Raw genomic sequence first — 20,430 nt, forward strand, 5'->3', positions numbered from 1 at the left:
TGGACTTCCCCGGACACTGGAATAATAGGCCAGGATCAATTTATGCCTAGCCCTTGCACGGGTGTGCAGGGGGATGGAAAGAGCCTTCCCCTTCCTTCCTCACGTTATGCAGACCAAACCACTGGTGTGTTGCAAGGGGGCAACTGGCTTCAATTGCTTCTTTGGTGTGTCCCTGGACACATATCACATATCCCACAGGTAACAGGGAGGAGCCATGTCCACACAGGAACACTGGGATCAGGCTGCAAGAACCTGAAGGACTGTACAGCCTGCAAAATTGCTGCGTACTGGTAGGGCTTTTTGGAGGGATTGTGCCTCCCTTAAACACAAGCTCCAATCCTCCTCATGGGGTGGGGTAGCATTGACTTTGATGGTGCAGGGTCAGCTCTTTGGAGCTGTAGAATGTTGTCTATCAAATCCCCACTTATTGTATGCATAACATTTATTCACAATCATTGCAAAGTGCAGACTCTGTGGAGGTCCAGCTGAATTACCCCACACAAAAAGAACACAAAGCTTCAAAGTTTATGGTTCTACCTGAAGAGCCCTTCAGGGGAACAGACAGGAAATGGTCTCCAGTTTCTTTGTCATGTCTGTGTTCCTCTGTACATGAGCTGCACAGCCACTTATTGCAGTTAGTACACAGACTGTGAGCAGGTCTCTTCTCATTACACATGAAACAGCTCTGAAAAAAAAAAAAAAGGTGCAATTACATACAAGTATAATTAAATGTAGAACTCCTCCAACGAGCTTGTAGAAACTACTACATTTAAGACACTGTGATTCAAAACCTTGGAGGTTTGGTTACGCCAATAATTGTGAGCACTGGCCCTGATTCTTTTCTCTCTTATACCAGTGTAATTCAATTGACATCAATGGAATTACTTCTGGTTTACACTGGCGCAACAGAGAGGAGAACAAGATCATCAATGGATATGTTTAAATCAAAGCTGGATGTCTAATATTCTCTTGTTGAACAAATAGTTACAGGTTTGATACCAGAATTACTGGGCAAGATTCTATGGCCTGTGTAATGCCGGAAGTCAGACTAGATGATCATAATAGTTCTGGCCTTCTGTTCCTAAAAATCTATTAATTGATGAACTAAGAATTGTCTGATTTCATTGCACGGAGTGAGTGGGGATAGTTGCGTCTCAAAAAAAAGGAACTTGCAGAGGATAAGAGGTCACTTGTATACCCTTAATATTAGTACCATAACAGATAATGATGTACAAACACAAGAAAACGTATCAGTGCATAAGAATTACAAGTCCCTTCATGAACATGATAGAATATTGTCCAGTCTGTGAAGAAAGGTTTAACTAAATCTAAGCAAGCATCACAGCTCCACAGGATTGGTACTACAGCCCCCTATTTTGGAACAGCCTCTTGGGGGTACCTCTTCAGTATTCCAGACCCCTTAAGGTTCTCTCTCTTCCTCCAGGATAAGACAGAACGGTTTCACCGCTTCCTCAGGCTGGACCTCTGGGCCTTCAGCACTCTTGCTTCACACGGTAAGTTCAACTGAGACAGACTCCTGATGGAGAACTGTACGCTCTTCAGAGATTAATATACCTCACCCAGCCTCTGCAGCGATACTCATACAGCGTTGTCAAAACTGTAGGGTTTATTAATTAGTCAACAGAAACACAGCATAGGAAGTCATTAGGTTAGCACAGAGAACTGAAAGTTAAAGAATGGTCCATTCTGGTTAGTCCAGGCCTAGTCAAGCTGTAGTAAACCCCATTCAAGCTCTCTCTGTCTGACCACCTTAGTCAGACTCTGAGCGAGACGGGCCCCGACTCCTCCAGCAGCCAACACTTATCCCCTACCTCACACATCTCCAGTCCTTTGATGTTTACATAGACCATGCATAGGGTTTTTTTTTTTTAATCTTCAGAGCACTTTTACACACATTAGTTAATTCTCACAATACCTCTCTGAGATAATAATATTTACCTACCTCCATTTCACAAGATGGGCAGTATGTGCTTCCTCTTTTACCATACATGTAAAGAAAAAGGCTGAAGCAGAGAGGGTGACTTGCCCAAGGCCACACAGGAATTTAGGCTTAGAGAGCCAGGATTAACTCAGAAGTTCCTGGCTCCTGCTCAGGTATTCAGACTATACCTCTCTTTTAAGTGCGGATTTCAAGATCATTTACACAAGGAGCTCAGAAGCAAAAACAACTGAGCAACTCTAGCACACAATACATACATTGCAAAGCAATTATCCTGATAAGTTGCCAAAAGGCCAACAGAAAAAAGTGAGGCTGGAATTTCAACTCACCGATCAGGGTAGCTCAGCACAGTGTGTAATAACAGGTTTCAGAGTAGCAGCCGTGTTAGTCTGTATTTGCAAAAAGAAAAGGAGGACTTGTGGCACCTTAGAGACTAACACATTTATTTGAGCATAAGCTTTCATGAGCTACAGCTCACTTCATCGGATAGCTTACGCATATGAAAGTTTATGCTCAAATAAATTTGTTAGTCTCTAAGGTGCCACAAGTACTCCTTTTCTTTTCAGCACAGTGTGGTTTATCAACTAGTATACACTTGTACACTTAAGTCCTTCCATAATTATCATCATTTATTTCTATTGCAGTAGCACCTTCAGGCCCCAGTTGACAACAGGGCCCCATAGTACACGTACACACACACACACACACACACACACACACACACACACACACACAGAGTAAAAGACAGACCCTGCCCCAAAGAACTTACAATCTAGACAGATAAAGGATAGGAGACAGGAAGGATCACTATATCCATTTTATAGATGGGGTACAGAGAAAGAGTAAGTGTCTTCCCCAAGCTTACCCAGGAAGGTAACTTTACAATATAGGTTATCTGTCTGTCTATCCCATTTATAATGCATCCATCACTACAATGTCCAAGATATGGTCAAGATCTTGGAGCATCACTTTGGTTATCTTTACACCATTAATTGCTCCCCTAAAATGTGACATTCATGTTGGCTACCACCTGAGTGCAACAGTAAACCTCTACCAAGGTCAGAATGGCAAGATGCAGGGCTTGATCCTACATTTCTTTTGCACCCCAAATTCTCATTCCCTTTAGCAATATTGCCAAGTCCAATTTGATCAAGCCAGTTAACAGATTTGGGCATAATTTTCAGATTTAGCTGCCTAAAGTTAGGAACCTAAATCCATATGTAGGCACCTAATTATGAGGACTGAATTTCAGAGGTGATGAGATCCACAGCTCCCAGTTAGGCCATTTTTATGGAACTAGATGTCAACTTTAGACACCAAAGTCTAAAAATACCGACCTTTATGTCTTTCTAGCAGCCTCATAATTTGTGGGCCTTATGCTGCTCCCGCTGATGTCACTGGCTAAACTCCCACTGACTTCAGTGACAGCAGGATTGGGCCCTGGTTTTCTCCTACTTTTCCTTTTATAAAAGTTCACTGTTATAAGATAAGACTATTTATAAAAAAGGAACAATCTTAAAATGATGCTGGGAAGGTTCTTCATTCCCCTGTAGGATTCCTATATTCCTGTGGGGACTGTTTTCTTTTTGAATTGCTCTTCGGAGTCCTGAGGGACTGAAAAGAAAATCTTCTTACTGGAGATCTGAGAAATATCCCAATGCCTTTGAAGAGACTAAAAGATTTATTCATTTGATTTCCTTCATACACTGGCTCTCTCTAGAAGGTAGATGAATTGAGTTATGATAATTAAGAAAACTCACTGTAATAAGAACTTTTAACACTGCAGCAGCATTGTGTAAATTTTGCTCTTACTATCTTTGAAGAAAGAAAAGGAGTACTTGTGGCACCTTAGAGACTAACAAATGTATTTGAGCATAAGCTTTCGCGATCTACAGCTGTAGCTCACAAAAGCTTATGCTCAAATAAATTTGTTAGTCTCTACGGTGCCACAAGTACTCTTTTTTTTTTGCAAATACAGACTAACAGGGCTGATACTCTGAAACCTATCTTTGAAGAACCTTCCTGGTTCACAAAATGATACATTGCATATAAATAGCACCTTTCATCTGAAGATCTCAGGGCATTTTACAAACATTATTCATTGAATTCACACAACACCCTCTAGGAGTTAGGTATGTATTTCTAGAGATGGGGAAAATGAGGCATGTGAAAGTTAAGTGACTCAGAGCAATTCAGGAGCATTAGTAATCAACCGAAGGCTGAACAGAGCTAAAACACAGGAGGCAAAGATGGTGTTTGACCTTATGCTCTTCTCCCACTGGATCCTGGGGCCAGTCTCCAGAACAACTTAGAGCAACCTCAAGGCTTCTATAAGTTGTTCTAGCTGATAACCCACAAAGGACCATTCCATTGGCAGTGCTGGGGTGCAACAGTGCTCCGGCTGTACCCTTGATATGTCCCCTAAGTTGGTAAAATCTGCTAAAGGAAATCTCCAATGCCAGAGGAATCTTTAACTGGATATTTAAGCTGGTTTTATACCTCCCTGGAACTGACAGAGAGGCACAGAGCAGATGGAATGGGTCCGTGATCTGGCCCAGAGATTTGAACCCAAGAATTCTAGCTCTCAGTCACTAGCTCTAACCATTGGGCAACACTCTGGATTTCAGTAGAAAAAGGATAAAATAAAAGTCAATAGTTTGTAAAGTAGTTTTAATTCATTTAGTGCTATTTTAGCTCCTCATTCCAGTGCAATATAATCATTTTCCAATGTCTTGCTTCCTCATTCAGGAAGGATATTATAGCAAGATAGAGAGAGCAGAAACAAACAAGAACAATTCCCCTGGAGCTGCACAAACACTTAAATACAGTGGAAACAGTACAATTAAACTAGTATAGGAGAAGACTATACATAACTAAAATACTAAATTGCAAATCAACTTTTTTAAATGGCACATGAGAAGCATATTTGTCTCCAGGCACATTGTTTACATAAGGCCACAGCAAACGGCAAAATGTCTCCAACTTCTCAGTTACATCTATTCATCCTGATGAAAGACAAAAGTTCTGGGAGACTTCTCTCAGGATCGATGAAGAACTTTATTTGTTGTTATTATTAGACTGATATCCCTATCATTTAACAGAAGCAATCAATATGAGACAACCATACAACCAGTAGCCTTTGTCACTGCTTACCTGGCCCTGACAAACGAACAGAGGATACCGAAAAACACAGAGTGAAAGGGATCCAGCATCTTGCTGGATGCATCAGATGCATTTATTACCTGTACATCACTTTTATAATGAATGAAACATAATTCAAGAGTGAAATCCTAGCTTGTCACTGAGAAACTGAACTTTGGTGGTAAGTGAGAGTTGGGTTTATTTGAAAGACAATTCTACCCACTAGAAACTTGTGTTCTGTGCTACTCAGTTTGATGTTGCAACAAGTCAAAATTTTCTGTGCTCCACTGTGGCTAGTGCTGTGGTGACTGACAGAAGTGTTTTCATGCAAAACAACTGTTAAGGGAAATGGTTCCCTCCAAGGGCCAACCAAGGGGCTTAGCAGCAGGGATTTGTATTGCCACATACTCATGCCCAGAGCCCAGTCCTGCACCACTGAAGTCATTGTCAAAGCTCCCACTGACTTTAATGCCTTGCTCTTCACACAGGGTGAGAAAAGTGCTTTAGAGGCAGTATGTTCAGTCTCTGGGGATGACTGAAGAGCTGCAGTGAAATTACAATGCTATATAAAGCTACTCAAACAACAAATTTTGAGTCTGATTATCAGTGTTCAAAAGACTCATGCTGCAACCTATTTAGCAGCCTCCACACTTACCCTTGCCATAGCTGGATTTGCTGTGGGAAAGTCCTTGAGAAAGAAATTTTCAACTACATCCCCTGCGAAGCACGTCTGTTTGCACACAGGACATGAGAGGATACCTAAGCGAAGAAACAGAACAGCTGTATGAATCCGGAAATGAAATAAACCACACTGAAGTACTGACAGTTCTTTGATATCATACCAAAAGGCTCAGTTCCAGGAAACTCAACTCTTCATCAACTAACGAATTACATTTGCCTAGTTTTGGCACAGTACAAAACACTACTGTGACTCTGTGATTCTATGTTCTATGCTGCACTTATCACTGTGGTATCTGAGCACCTTCAAATCCACACAAGCTCTTGAAGTTCTGATAAAAACTGTTAATCCACCAATATTTTTTTTACATTAGCTATTGTTCTTTTGGGACAACCTTTCATTCTCCTCCCCACTGGTGAGGCCTCAGCTGGAGTACTGTGTCCAATTCTGGGTACCACATTTTAGGAAAGGTGGATAAATTAGAGGGAGTCCAAAGGAGAGCAACAAAAATGATAAAAGTTTTAGAAAATCTGATTTATGAGGAAAGGTTAAAAAAATGGTCATGTTTAGGTATAAGAAAAAAGATTGATGGGGGACTTGACAACACCCTTCAAATATCTTAAAGGCTGTTATAAAGAGGATGGTGATCAATTGTTCTCCATGGCCACCAAAGATAGGACAAGAAGAAAAAGGGCTTCATCTGCAACAAGGGAGATTTAGGTTAAATATTGTGAAAAATTTTCTAATTATAAGATTAAATTCTGCAATAAGCTTCTGAGGAAGGTGGTGAAATCTCTATCATTGGATGTTTTTAAGTACACATTGGATAAACACCTGCCAGGGATGGTCTGGGTACCCTTGGTCCTACCTCAACGCAAGGGGCTGGACTTGACCTCTCAAGGTCCCTTACAGCCCAACATTTTTATGATTCTACAAAAAAAGACTTTTGGGGTCTTAATATTCAAGAGAGTAGTTGCTGTGAAATCATCAGGCAGAACAACTCATGTGAGTAAGGGGCTGTAGGATAGGGCCCTTTCTTGACGTGAAATTCAGATGGCTACTCTCTTGTCTTTTCCAGGGGAAAATGAACACTGGTATTTTCTATACAAAACAATATCAGAATTCTATGTTATGAATTCTCATACTATTGACACATTAATGAGAACTAAATCACCAGTACTATATTTTTCTGAACTATTTGATTAAATAGACCAGGAATGTTAATGTGATTTTTTTTAATTCCACATATTAGTTTGAAAAGGACGAAGGATGAGATTTTCAAAAGCATCGAAGAAAAACAGGAACACAAATTCCATTGAAAGTCTATGGGACTTGTGCTTCTTATTCTCTTAGCACCTTTGAAAATCCCATCATAAGTTCTTTAGCCAACATTAAAACCAGGAACTCTTGGAAGTTAGCCTGCAGAATCTCTTGTTATATTTGTTTAAGAGCGATATGTGACAGCTTGCCCCCCTTCAAGATGCCACCTAATGTGCTGAGATACCACTGAGCCCGCCTGTTCTGCCAGCCTGGGCACCCTTTTTACCTGTCCTGCTGAGCCAGGCTTTTAAGCCTCCTCTAGCACACATACAGGCAGGGCCACACCCAACTACTGAAAGACACAGACACTGAGATCAGCTCTGGGAAGACTCAGCTTTAAGGGACTTTCCCCAGCACTCAGGTGTCCACCTCCCTTGGCGTATAGATCCAAAGGTATATTATGAAATCCGCCTCCTCCCTCAATGTGAAGGAAGGTATACACAGCCTCTTGCCCCCTCTCCTCCCAATTATGAAATGCACAAACTGGGTTATATTATAAACAAGAAATACGTTTATTAACTACAAAAGGCGAATTTTAAGTGAATATAAGAGATAACAGACAGAACAAAGCTGATTACTGAGCAAATCAAACAAAATATGCAAGCTAAGCTCAATATACTCAAGAAACAAGTTACAAAATGTAATTTCTTACCCTAAATGTTATTTTAGGCAGGTTGCAACGTTTCTGTAGCTTAGAGTTCCAGTTATATTTCTTTTCAGACTGGACCCCCATCTCAGTCTGGACTCCCCATTTGCCTTCCCTTCAGGTGTCTTTAGCAGTCTTTCTTCCTGGGCAGACTGGCCATGGAGAGGAGTCCTGTTTGCTTTCCTCCCCATCCTTAAATAACGTTTACATAAGGTGGGAATCCTTCGTTTCCCAAACTGGACCCTCCTCCCCTTTTAGTGAAAAGTTACAAGAAGTCCAAGATAATGTTTAGTATCAGGTGACAAGACCACCTGACCTAGTAGTGTCACAGTTCCATCCCAGGATGCCTCCCAGGAGGGAGAGAGATTAGTATCTTCACAATCTTGTTGTTTCATAGATTCATAGATACTAAGGTCAGAAGGGACCACTCTGATCATCTAGTCCGACCTCCTGCACAGCGCAGGCCACAGAATGTCACCCACCACTCCTATGAAAAACCTCACCCATGTCTGAGCTATTGAAGTCCTCAAATCATGGTTCAAAACTTCAAGGAGCAGAGAAGCCTCCCTCCAGTCAACCATGCCCCATGCTACAGAGGAAGGCAAAAAAACCTCCAGGGCCTCTCCAATCTGCCCTGGAGGAAAACTCCCTCCCGACCCCAAACATGGCAATCAGCCAAACCCTGAGCACATGGGCAAGATTCACCAGCCAGATACCCAGGAAAGAATTTTCTATAGTAAATCAGATCCCATCCATCTAATATCCCATCTCAGGGGATTTGGCCTATTTACCCTGAATATTTAAAGATCAATTACTTACCAAAATCCCATTATCCCATCATACCATCTCCTCCATAAACTTATCGAGTAGAATCTTAAAACCAGATAGATCTTTTGCCCCCACTGCTTCCCTTGGAAGGTTATTCCAAAACTTCACTCCTCTGATGGTTAAAAACCTTCGTCTGATTTCAAGTCTAAACTTCCTGGTGGCCAGTTTATACCCATTTGTTCTTGTGTCCACATTGGTGCTGAGCTGAAATAATTCCTCTCCCTCTCCTATATTTATCCCTCTGATATATTTATAGAGAGCAATCATATCTCCCCTCAGCCTTCTTTTAGTTAGGCTAAACAAGCCAAGCTCCTTAAGTCTCCTTTCATAAGACAAGTTTTCCATTCCTCGGATCATCCTAGTAGCCCTTCTCTGTACCTGCTCCAGTTTGAATTCATCCTTTTTAAACATGGGAGACCAGAACTGCACACAGTATTCTAGGTGAGGTCTCACCAGTGCCTTGTATAACGGTACTAAAACCTCCTTATCCCTACTGGAAATGCCTCTCCTGATGCATCCCAAAACCGCATTAGCTTTTTTCACAGCCATATCACATTGGCAGCTCATAGTCATCCTATGATCAACCAATACTCCAAGGTCCTTCTCCTCTTCCGTTACTTCTAATTGATGCGTCCCCAACTTATAACTAAAATTCTTGTTATTAATCCCTAAATGCATAACCTTACACTTCTCACTATTAAATTTCATCCTATTACTATTACTCCAGTTTACAAGGTCATCCAGATCCTCCTGTATAATATCCCGATCCTTCTCCGAATTGGCAATACCTCCCAGCTTTGTATCATCTGCAAACTTTATTAGCACACTCCCACTTTTTGTGCCAAGGTCAGTAACAAAAAGATTAAATAAGATTGGTCCCAAAACCGATCCCTGAGGAACTCCACTGGTAACCTCCCTCCAACCTGACAGTTCGCCTTTCAGTAGGACCCGTTGCAGTCTCCCCTTTAACCAATTCCTTATCCACCTTCTGATGTTCATATTGATCCCCATCTTCTCCAATTTAACTAATAATTCCCCATGTGGCACGGTATCAAATGCCTTACTGAAATCTAGGTAAATTAGATCCACTGCATTTCCTTTATCTAAAAAATCTGTTACTTTTTCAAAAAAGGAGATTAGGTTGGTTTGGCACGATCTACCTTTTGTAAAACCATGTTGTATTTTGTCCCATTTACCATTGACTTCAATGTCCTTAACTAATTTCTCCTTCAAAATTTTTTCCAGGACCTTGCATACTACAGATGTGTTTCCTTCTGATGGCTCATCAAATCTGATGGCCTGTCAGCTGATGGGTGTCTTCCCAATACACACCCAGTTGTAATTGGTACATAGTCCATACACCTAACTTTAGATACAGAAATCATACATACATAAAAATTGGATAATCACATTAAGTAAATCATAATCTTTCCAATGGTATTTTACCTGAGCCATCTTTCATAAAGTATATCTCAGTTATGTCATATCCATATCATAAGCATATCTCCATAAAGAATATGGAGTGTAATGTCACACTATAAAAGCACAGATTAGATAGTATATTAAGGTCTCACTTCACTTCCGTTTGGTATTTATTTACTACTGAGATGCTCAGAAAGAGTCTTCAAATCTCAGGAGGAAACTGGTTTCCGGTAATGAACATGGGCTTGATCCAGAGCTCAGTGAAATCAATGGGAGTCTTTCCACTGACTTCACTGGATTTTGGATGATGCCGCTAATATTAGCTACTTTACAAACAGTTTGATAAATATTCCTAATTTGGTCACTTTATCCATCACCTTCCTTCTCCTGAAACAACAACATTTTAGATAGCATATAGGTAGCACTCTGAACAGAGAATGCACGCCTCTTTTGAAAATTAGGCCTTGTCAAGGTATCTCAGGTTGATCACCCCAAAAGTTAGGTAAGCAAAATGACCAGTGACTTTTGAAAATCTAGGCCTTGGTGCTCCAAAGTAAAACATACTATACAGATCTAGAATGCATTGGTGACATCAGGCTGCTTTCTCTTACACTGCAATTTAGAGTGGTTAACAACATAGTAAAGACCTAATTCTACACTACTGATGTCAATGGGAGTTTTGCCGAGAGAGAGGAAAGTATAGTGATGTAAGAGGACTAGGCAGCTCATGTAAGGCCACCTTCACTGTTCATTCCTCCATCCCCCTAAGCATGATGTCACTACGAAACAATCTGTTTTATCCACTTGTCTCTTTTGACTGTGAGCTCTTCAGGCCAGGGACTCTGTTATCTGTTCAACACATCTTACCTAGCGTACAGCACCATATGCAGTTACTGCACTATGGAAAATAATAAAAGTAGTTTCAGAATGACTGTGTGCACATTGAACGATTGCTCAATATAGAAACACACAATATACAAATAGGTATAATATACACTGCCTTGCAATAGTTTTACATAGCAACCACTAATCAAGGTCAAGCCAAAGGAGGAAATAAGCTGCCCGCAGAAACACAAAAGCAGGTTGCAAGTTTCTGAAAGATCTTTTCACTATGACAGAGCACTTAACACAACAAATACAGGAAGAGAGAAAGAAATTGCTCTGCTCTGCTACCAGTGATCTCTTAATAAGTCTCAGTGTCTAAGGAATGATCATTCAATTCCTCTCCTGACTAGTATACCAATGGGAATTTTAGTCATTACAAATGTTGGGAACCAACATTGCCATTCAAGTAGCTGTTCTTAGCTCTGAAAATGTACCACATCAATAATAACCCTAGCCAGTTCACTCATGGGCCTCTTGGAATAGGAGATTCACATTGTTGACATACTGTATGGTGTTTTTTTCCAAAGGGCAAACATCCACTTTTGACTAAGATGAAACCACCAAAATCATACATCTGTGAATTATAATGGACTTGAACCTAATTCCTCAAAGATGAGGGTGGTGCATTAATGCAACAAATCCTTTTTAATCTTAGTCCTTAACTTTCAAGTAAGCACAGAATTTTGGCACTAGGCATCATGACCTCCTATCTCTTTTCAAGCAATCAGTTTATGATAACAGAGGGCAATGTTTTCCAGGGCTAAATGAGGTAAACTTATTCAAGTTTATGTTTTTAGTAATATTTTTAGACTGGTGCTCAGTTATGACTTCAAACCAGAATGATGTTATTATACATGCTGTCTTCCTTAACTAAAAATATTATTCTAGGAAGAAAATGCCTTGTAGAATAATTGCTCAATCTCGGGTGGCTGAAAGCCACTTGTCCCTCTAAGAAGTTGTGTACAAAGGGCAGGGACTAAACAGAATAATGTAATATTAAGTTGTCCATTACCCTTGAAATTAACTAGATTTGTGTCAGCGATTATCTAAGGTTTGAATGTTTTCCAGTTTCTTATTGTTAATTGTCTTTGGGATGCCAATCCTGCAACATTTTGCCAGATGAACACGCCTGATTACAGGCCTGATATTACAAGGTACTGAGCGTACACAATTCCCAGAATTGGGTTTGTGTTATTTTCATAACAGCATTTTGCAGTTTAAGTAATTTGGCAGAGATTGCTCAGATAAATCAAATTCCAATACCAATATGTGTAAATGTGCATTGGTGAATCATTCAGTGAGATCTGCGATTAAGTTCATTTTCATTTATAAAACTTTTTAAAAAAACTTAAAATTGCATGCATTCTTGTCAGAACAGAACAGAACTTGCCAAGAATTGTCCTCACTATATAAAAATTATATGACTCCTTTACAGACTCTGCTCTTGAAATAAAATTAACACATTTAAAAAGTATATAGTTTCATATTTTCTTAGCTCCCATTGAGGGCAAGACTGTGCCTTTGTCCTGGGTGTTTGCATGGAGGAAGAAAACCTTCCCACTACATGTGTGACTGCATAAGGCCTATTCCAGTTATAGATGGAGAGGTATGGGATACAGGCCTGTGTACACAGGTTGTGCTGGTTACAAGCCATCCCAGTAGCGAGGGGTTTGCATACAGCTGGCACCACCGTGACTGCTTTTGGGTATAACTGGGGGCGCAAAGCCTGATGGAAGCTAGACAGCAGCTATAAACCCAGAAGAAATGGGCATTGGAGGGCTTCATGCCTGGAGGAATTCTGTGGTGGCAACGTTATATATAGAAAGTTTGTGAGAGTATGTATTCTATGTGAACTTTTATTTGCCACAACAAATGCTGTAGCAAACATGAGTGCTTCACATTACTCTGTAAACATCTACACCCACTATTCATTTACTATTCCTGTTTACATATGACATTTCATCACAGATCAATATTTTTACACAGAGGACTCTTCCAGCAGCAAAACTTACCAGACTGTCTAATGACTGGCATTCTCCATATAGAAAGTTAAAGGAGGACCAACAGCTATCAGAAATAAAGGGTACCATCTTTTGATGTTTGTGGGAACATCTGTGTGAAAATCTCCCATTTATAACATGGGACGAATGGACCCAAAAGTCAGTTACTAATCATTCTTTCCACAGAACTATTACAAACACAGTTATCCTCTTTAGGTGGCCTGAGGTCAGGTTTTGTCTGAAAATTAAATACCCACTTTAAAAAAAGATTGTAATTTAAAAAAAGACAAAAATATAACTACAATTCCACACATATTTAAAACATAACATTTCACAACATCCTAGTTCCATAGCACTGTCCTTGTTTTGCTTTTTTGGCTATTAGTTACATTATCTTATTTCATGTTTTATCTATTTATCTCTGACAATTGTAGCTAATTGCCTTAGTTCCAAGGCAGTATATCAAAATGATATTGTCCTATCCGTGATGGTGAAATCTTTCCCGGTTTATCAGAAATAAAATTTCTCTGTGCACCTTTTACATAAACCATTAACAACTCTGCTCTCTAGAGATATGTGCAAATATAACAGGTGCACAGGCATACCTAAGGCAATCTATGCTATGGGCACAATGCCATTACCACAGCTCTCACAGGCCATTATCATTGGTGCAGGCGGGGAATACCTGTGAATTGCAGTATGGACGGTTACTAGGCTTAGTGCTAGCTTTCAAATGGTCATGTAAGGTCTTCATATGGCATCTGCCACAATTTTTTTTTTAGCAACAGCAACATGAGTGAAGAAGCAAATGAATACTGATTAATAAGTCTGGAACAAAAAATGTACTTTGCAGGTAATTTTTTTAAGAGACACATGGGTCCTGCTCTGATACTATTCTAGTCAATGGGAATCTTTCCATGAATTGGATCTGGCCCTTGGAGACTTTGAACCAGTTCCTTACAAACAATACTGCAACCCAATCAGTGTAAAAACTGTAAATTCTAGACCAATGGTTCTCAACCCACAGCCAAAACAACCTCAGCACCATACAGGTAGTATATATAGTGTGTGGAGAGCTGCATATGTGGCCCACAATGGTAAATCGGTTAAGAACCACTGTTCTAGTCTGTATTCATGCCTTAAACAGTTAGCAAGACTGTGGCTTAGGGCTACAGAATGCTTCTCACAATGACTCAGAAGAAAGTCAATCAGCAGAGCAGTTTCTGGAAATGGGAAAATGCATGGAGTTTAATGAGAGCTGCCCGCAAAGTCATTATTCCACTTGGATGTTATGGTAGTGCATATCCTGAACTATACATGACACACTGGAATTTTTATTGGCTGGCTAGCAAAAGCAGTGCTTAAGGTATTTCCATATCAAGGGCCATTTCATGCAGATCTGTCACATACTGTAAAATGGGTTAATACTGCAATAATATATTTTTGCTATATTCCAGTATTATGCAGTTAGTACAAATATTTTATGACAGAAATTATATCTATTCACCTACACATAATGGGGTGCTTGTGGCCTCAGGCAGGCTAACATGAATTTAATTTGTGCTTATCTGCCAGAGACCAGGAAAATGCAAAATATAAATAGTATTTTCTCTTCTATAGGAGTCAGAATTAACGTTTTAAAGAAATATTTCAGCATCTTTCGTGCTTAAAAATAACATGGTCCTCGTGACTGTCCAGGAGCCTCATTTATTTTGAGAAATGCAGTCACATTAGTAAATTTGGAACAATCAGATTTTTTGATGCAGAGAAAGTTTCTTCTAATTTAAATCACTGGATATCTAAAATTGAAGCACTAGGCACTATATTGCCCAGATGTTATACCCCATTCATGACACTGAAGTCAGTGCAGTTGCATGGAACGTGAGTCAGCATAGATTATGGCCCCAGATACCAAACCTGATATTAGGATCTTTATTACTGACATGCATTCAAATGTGGGTAAACTCTGACCATCTAAATGTCTTGAAGTATATCTGAAACATCTGGCTAAATGACAGTTAAGTAACCATGACCTTTAAACTTGAAGCTCCTCTTAGATACACTTCTGAGATGCTTCTAACTCTCAAGTTCTCAGTGTGAAGAATACCAAGAAAAGTCAGGAGTAGAAGGAACAACAGCTAAAAGAAATTACTCGGAAAATTCTAGATACATGGCAATACTGTATGGGGGACATTCTTCTACTTATGCATCTGCCAATATGCATTGCTAATGGGCTAAATATCTCCCTAACAGACCATGGGCTATTCATGAAATTCATGATTAAGATTTCTTGTCCTTCATGATAGACATATTTGCATCTTGCTGAATGAGTTCAGTTCAGATAATGGGACTTCATTTGTGATACTTTTTATATCTATTAAAGAGTACACAGTAGAAATGCTCAACACTCTCCTCATATGCATTCTACAAAAGCTTAACTATTCTTGACATTAAAAATACACTATAGAATGGTTATCCAAACTAATTATAATGAAATTAAGCAAGCTGGACAAATAGCCTGTATGTACTTTTGCAAACAGTGAGACAAGTAACAGCTGCTCCAAGAGTATAAAAATAAAGTGCTTATGCTAAATCTCGCTGCAAAGCTTATACTTAAAATGTAGATTGCTGCTAAACCACTGTTTTCTTAAATAAAAAAAGAAAAAGAAACTCATGTTTGCTTACCTGTCCTCTGGATAAACAGTCACCTGAAAAGGTGCACAAATCAAAGTCACTAAGCTCAGGAAATGGGTTGTTATTAAGCAGAAGTGCATACATAGTACCCCCTAGCAACAGCCTTTTCTGTACAGTATAATTTGATGATGAAAGAAAGTGATTAGACCTTTCTGCTTAGCATCTGGAACTGCTTTCCCTTCTTCACTCAAGAAACATTCACAAAGTAGCAGGGTCAGGATAAGAGGTGGGTTATTAGAAGGCACACACCCAAGATCCACCTTATTTTCCTCCCAGTTTATTTCTTGCTCTCACCTGAGATGCTTTTTGGCCTTTTTAAAGTTTTCTTGGCTGTATTTTTCCAGAAGTGTTGAAATACAGATCACACAGTAAGACAATACCAGCATCCACTCTCTTTCTTGTTGGATTGTCTTTCAAAGCTCAGAGTAACTTTTAATAGGTGCTCAGAAGGAAAGAAATAGGAGTCTCTCTGCTTCAGCTAACTGAATATCACAAAGCCATTCACTCTCAGCGTACCCTCTGCAGACTGTTCCCTACAAATCTTTCTAGACTTCATCTCTCAACATTACCTATAAACAAACAAGGTTCATTTGTTTCAGGAATCTGTACTTTACAGACAGCTCATTTAAATGTATCATTATTACGGTATCATTGGTGAAGGAAAGCATTGCCCTAGAGACTCACTGTTTATACGTAGGAAGAATGATGCAATAGCTATATCTAAATAGTAATCCAACACGGAATTATAGGATTCAAACAACAGAATCTGCATATCAAGAAATCATGCGATCACTATATTTGAATCAGGCCCATTATTTCTCCCAAAACTTCTAGAAACAGAAGCTGAATCTCTTTCATGGGTAAAGGGTTAATGAGATCCCCATGTTGTTTATAAGTAATTTACTCTGGAAAGGATATAGGAACATTTGCATAAAAATCTGATCTTTTTCCTCAGAGTTCATTAGCTCCTCCTGTTTACTAATCAGTTGAAATAATTAATCTTCTACTTATGACATCACAATTCATTGATGTGCAGTGGATTATGATGTCACAGAGGATAATAAGTTCAGGGATGCCAACAAGGATCCTAAGATTGGACTTGAATCCAATTTCTTCATGAGTTGTGGGATAGGCCACCTAATAAGCCAACAGTGAAATTCCAGATACATGCACTCATAGCTATTTCTCAATATATCTGACCTACTAGCAGGCACCACAAGACCAGTGAGGGCCACTCTGTTTTGAAGTCACTCTCAGAAAAGTCTTCTTCAGATGATGTACATGAAGGAATAACACCACTGCTGCAGCCTTGAAACTGCTCCATCATTCCTTCATGGTGTACTACGGAGCATGAAGAAAAGCACCGTGGAAGCTACCATGAAGAAGGCACAATGCATGCACCCACTGAAGTTATAAAAACACCTCTCTTCTCTTAGAGATGTTCTCACTTTGCCACACTGTGTTTGCTCCTTTTTAATGGGTTGCAGATCCTGCAAATTCAAGTCAGCTATGTCACTCACCTTAGCAATAGTAACTAAAATGAAGGTGCACAGAACATTCATACTAATGAACACAGGAAATCATCAGTGGGCCCAATATTCAAACACAAACACCTAAACTGGATATCTAAATCCCACATATGGAGTTTTTAAATCAGCATTCAGACAAACAATACCAAATTCTAAATCCCATGCAAACACCCCCCCTTGCCACAGGTAACACATAGGCCTTGAAGTATGCCTGGAGCTCAACAAACATGGACTCTGACACATCACATGGAGAGGGACTTTCAGAGAATAACGAAACTTCAGATATACAAATCAAGTTACCCAGTGGATCTCAACAGCCAGTATAAGATATAAGGAGAGAGTAGTCTTCAAGGTACACAGGACCTACACCATAATGAAATTTATGAATCAAAATCGACACCCTGAATTGGACCCAGAGATTAACTGGAGGCCAGTGTAGTCTCTTGACTACAAGTGCCATATGCTCCCTGAAATACCCATGAATAAAGAGCTGATGTGTCAGAGTGCCCTTCAAATTTTGCTCCAAATACAGTAAATTGCAGTAATCCATGGATAACTGGCCACGTCTACATCTCCTCACCAAGCATAGAGACCTTGGCTGATTTTAAACTGTAGATCCACCATTTCTAAACTGAGTATCACAGGACTCAACTTATAGTTTTGTTTCAAGGCCCTCCAGCTCCAACCCTAGGTCAGGCTTTAATACAAGAAAAGCACAGCTCAAGTGTCTGCTTAATAAATCGGAACAGGCAATTAATCTCTGATTGTTCTAAAAATTGCTGATCATCATAAAGAAACAGGTAGCAGGCATATCATACCCATCACATTTCTACCTGCTGTCCAGACATTGCACTTCTTGCCTTACCCTCTTTCCCCTCAACAAATACCGGGATAATTATTCTCAGAGATCATTAGCTAATGCTCAGAGCTGCTGGCATGGTTCATGGTTTCCTTAGAGAACCAATTATAGGCTATAGGAAACAGTTTTAAAGAAAACTCCCCCTATTTCACAGGTTCATATTTATCTAACAAAACCCAACTGCTTTGCTTGCCTTTTGGGTCTGGAAGCTGAACCACAGAGTGAGATGAGCCAAATTCCCCGATATTCATTTAAATGGACCAAATTAGAAGCCTGTGAACAGCAGAGATGCTTTTCCATGCTTCATGATGAGGTTTTCTTCCCTCCCCCTTTTGAAACAATTCATATTTTGTGCTTGCTCTAAACCTCTTTGTGGATATCTAATTAAAACAAATGAGTATTCTCTTTCATAATTAAGAAGTGTAATATATTGCATCATTTGCACTATGTGATATTGCATCAAAACAAGATTATTTGTTGCCCTCATAATCTGGCTGCTCTAACATAGGTCAAATTGAAATGAATAGCTTCTTAAAAAGCTGTACTGACACCCACATTTTAATACAATCCAGAAGAATGCTTAAATCAACATGCAATATTGCATGCTGGGACCTGTAGTCTCCACAAACCACACCTTCATATTGAAAGTGACTGCAGAGTAAAAGGAGACAGTGATTAACTTGTTTCATAAAGAACACTTCTCTCATTAAAGACAGCTCAGAATACATAAATGCTAATGTGATCATCAGTTAGGCAAATTTTTGATGCCTTTGACCAATTACCAAGATTTCACAAGTGGGGATTATATGGTAGGGCTGCTACATAATATCTTCCAGCTTAAGACAACTGTATATTTTCAACAGCAGCCATGTTGACTCTGTCTAAAGGTCTGCTTTAGTTGAGTTCAGATTGCAGTTCTTCAATACTTGACCTTTAGTATGTATTTTCCTGTCATTTTTGAATCTGGGTATTGGGTTCTCTCTTACAAAGGAAAAAAGTGTGTCCATCAGTGGGTAGTTCTGACTTATTCATTTCAATTTTACTCCTGGGGGAATCCTGTGCCACTGCGCAAAGCAGAACTTTGCAGAAATTAACATTGTGGTGCAGAATTTCCTTTCCCACATAGAAATGGGCTGCAGTGCTGCTGGCTGCCACAAGGGGCCGCTGGACCCAGCAGAGCCAAGCTTGCACATAGAAGACACTGCTGGGAGGAGGAGGAGGGAGCTAGAGGGTTCCAGACAGCTGCAGTTCCCAGCGCACCCTGAGGGAAGGACAGGGTGGCATGCAGGAAAATCCATGCAAGCCTGGGACCGAGCATCAGGTTGTTTCTCCCTCTGGATCCCTGGGCGGGAGAGTGTCTGAGCTGGGGGGAGCCACATCTGGGCTCTGGGGGGGAGGGGTGTGGGTATGTGGGCAAGGGGAGGCCCTGCAGCTGGGCTCTGGGGTGAGGGGGTGCAGGCATCTGGGCTGGGGGAACCTGCGGCTGAGCTCGGGGGGGGGGAGCGGATTCGGGTGTATCGGCTGGGGGGCGCCCTGCAGTTGGGCTCTGGCGGGGGGGGGGGGAGGTTGTGGGTGTCTGGCCCCTCGGCTGGGCTCAGGAAAGGGGAGAACGAGACAGAGAAACAGGAAATGGGTTGTCATAGGGGTTTCTTTAACTCTCTACTCCTGGGGGGGAAATTGTGTGTGTGTCTGTATTGTTACAGACATACTCGCTGACTGGTATTTTGAAATAAATTACCAAAATAATTGAAAGTGACATGATTACGTAATGTCATTTTGACAAAATATGCCGAATTTTAAAATATTGTGCACAGAATTTTTTATTTTTTGGCACAGAATGGCCACATTTTTCAAAGAAGGAAAGCTAAACACAAGGAACTGCGCAGCAGAGACCATGGATGCATTCGGATCGCAGTGAGGGGCAGCTAAGCACAAGGAGACCAGACAGCATACCTGAGCAAATTTTAAACATCTGCACAATCTACTGTGGGTGTGTCAAGGTTCCTTACCCACTCTGAACTCTAGGGTACAGATGTGGGGATCTGCATGAAAGACCCCCTAAGCTTATTCTTACCAGCTTAGGTTAAAAACTTCCTCAAGGTACAACCTTTGCCTTGTCCTTGAACCCTATGGTGCCACCACCAAGTGTGTTAAACAAAGAACAGGGAAAGAACCCACTTGGAGACGTCTTCCCTCCAAAATATCCCCTAAAGCCCAACACCCCCCCTTTCCTGGGGAAGGCTTGATAAAAATCCTCACCAATTTGTACAGGTGAACACAGACCCAAATCCTTGGATCTTAAGAACAATGGAAAAAGCAATCATGTTGTTAAAAGAAGAATTTTAATTAAAGAAAAAGCAAAAGAATCACCTCTGTAAAAATCAGGATGGTAAATACCTTACAGGGTAATCAGATTCAAAACATAGAGAATCCCTCTAGGCAAAACCTTAAGTTACAAAAAGACACA

General features: G+C 40.3%; 1 protein-coding gene across 5 annotated transcripts in view; it reads right to left on the bottom strand.

Moving 5' to 3' along the window:
• The window catches only part of TRIM66 (tripartite motif containing 66), a 77,703-nt gene that overhangs the window by 48,676 nt on the left and 8,597 nt on the right, over positions 1–20,430 (bottom strand). For 2 of the 5 annotated variants that reach the window (XM_038406599.2, XM_038406598.2), the window contains 2 exons: positions 5,757–5,860; positions 538–685 (listed from right to left, as the gene is read on the bottom strand). In XM_038406599.2, the coding sequence (XP_038262527.1) occupies positions 538–685; positions 5,757–5,860 (252 nt within the window). Of the gene's footprint in view, positions 1–537; positions 686–5,756; positions 5,861–7,752; positions 8,010–15,869; positions 16,986–20,430 lie in introns of those variants that run through there. The other 3 variants (XM_043515677.1, XM_043515678.1, XM_043515679.1) reach the window with 3 other exon arrangements.

Source organism: Dermochelys coriacea, chromosome 6 (genome assembly GCF_009764565.3).
Source record: "Dermochelys coriacea isolate rDerCor1 chromosome 6, rDerCor1.pri.v4, whole genome shotgun sequence".
Taxonomy (NCBI): Eukaryota; Metazoa; Chordata; order Testudines; family Dermochelyidae; genus Dermochelys; species Dermochelys coriacea.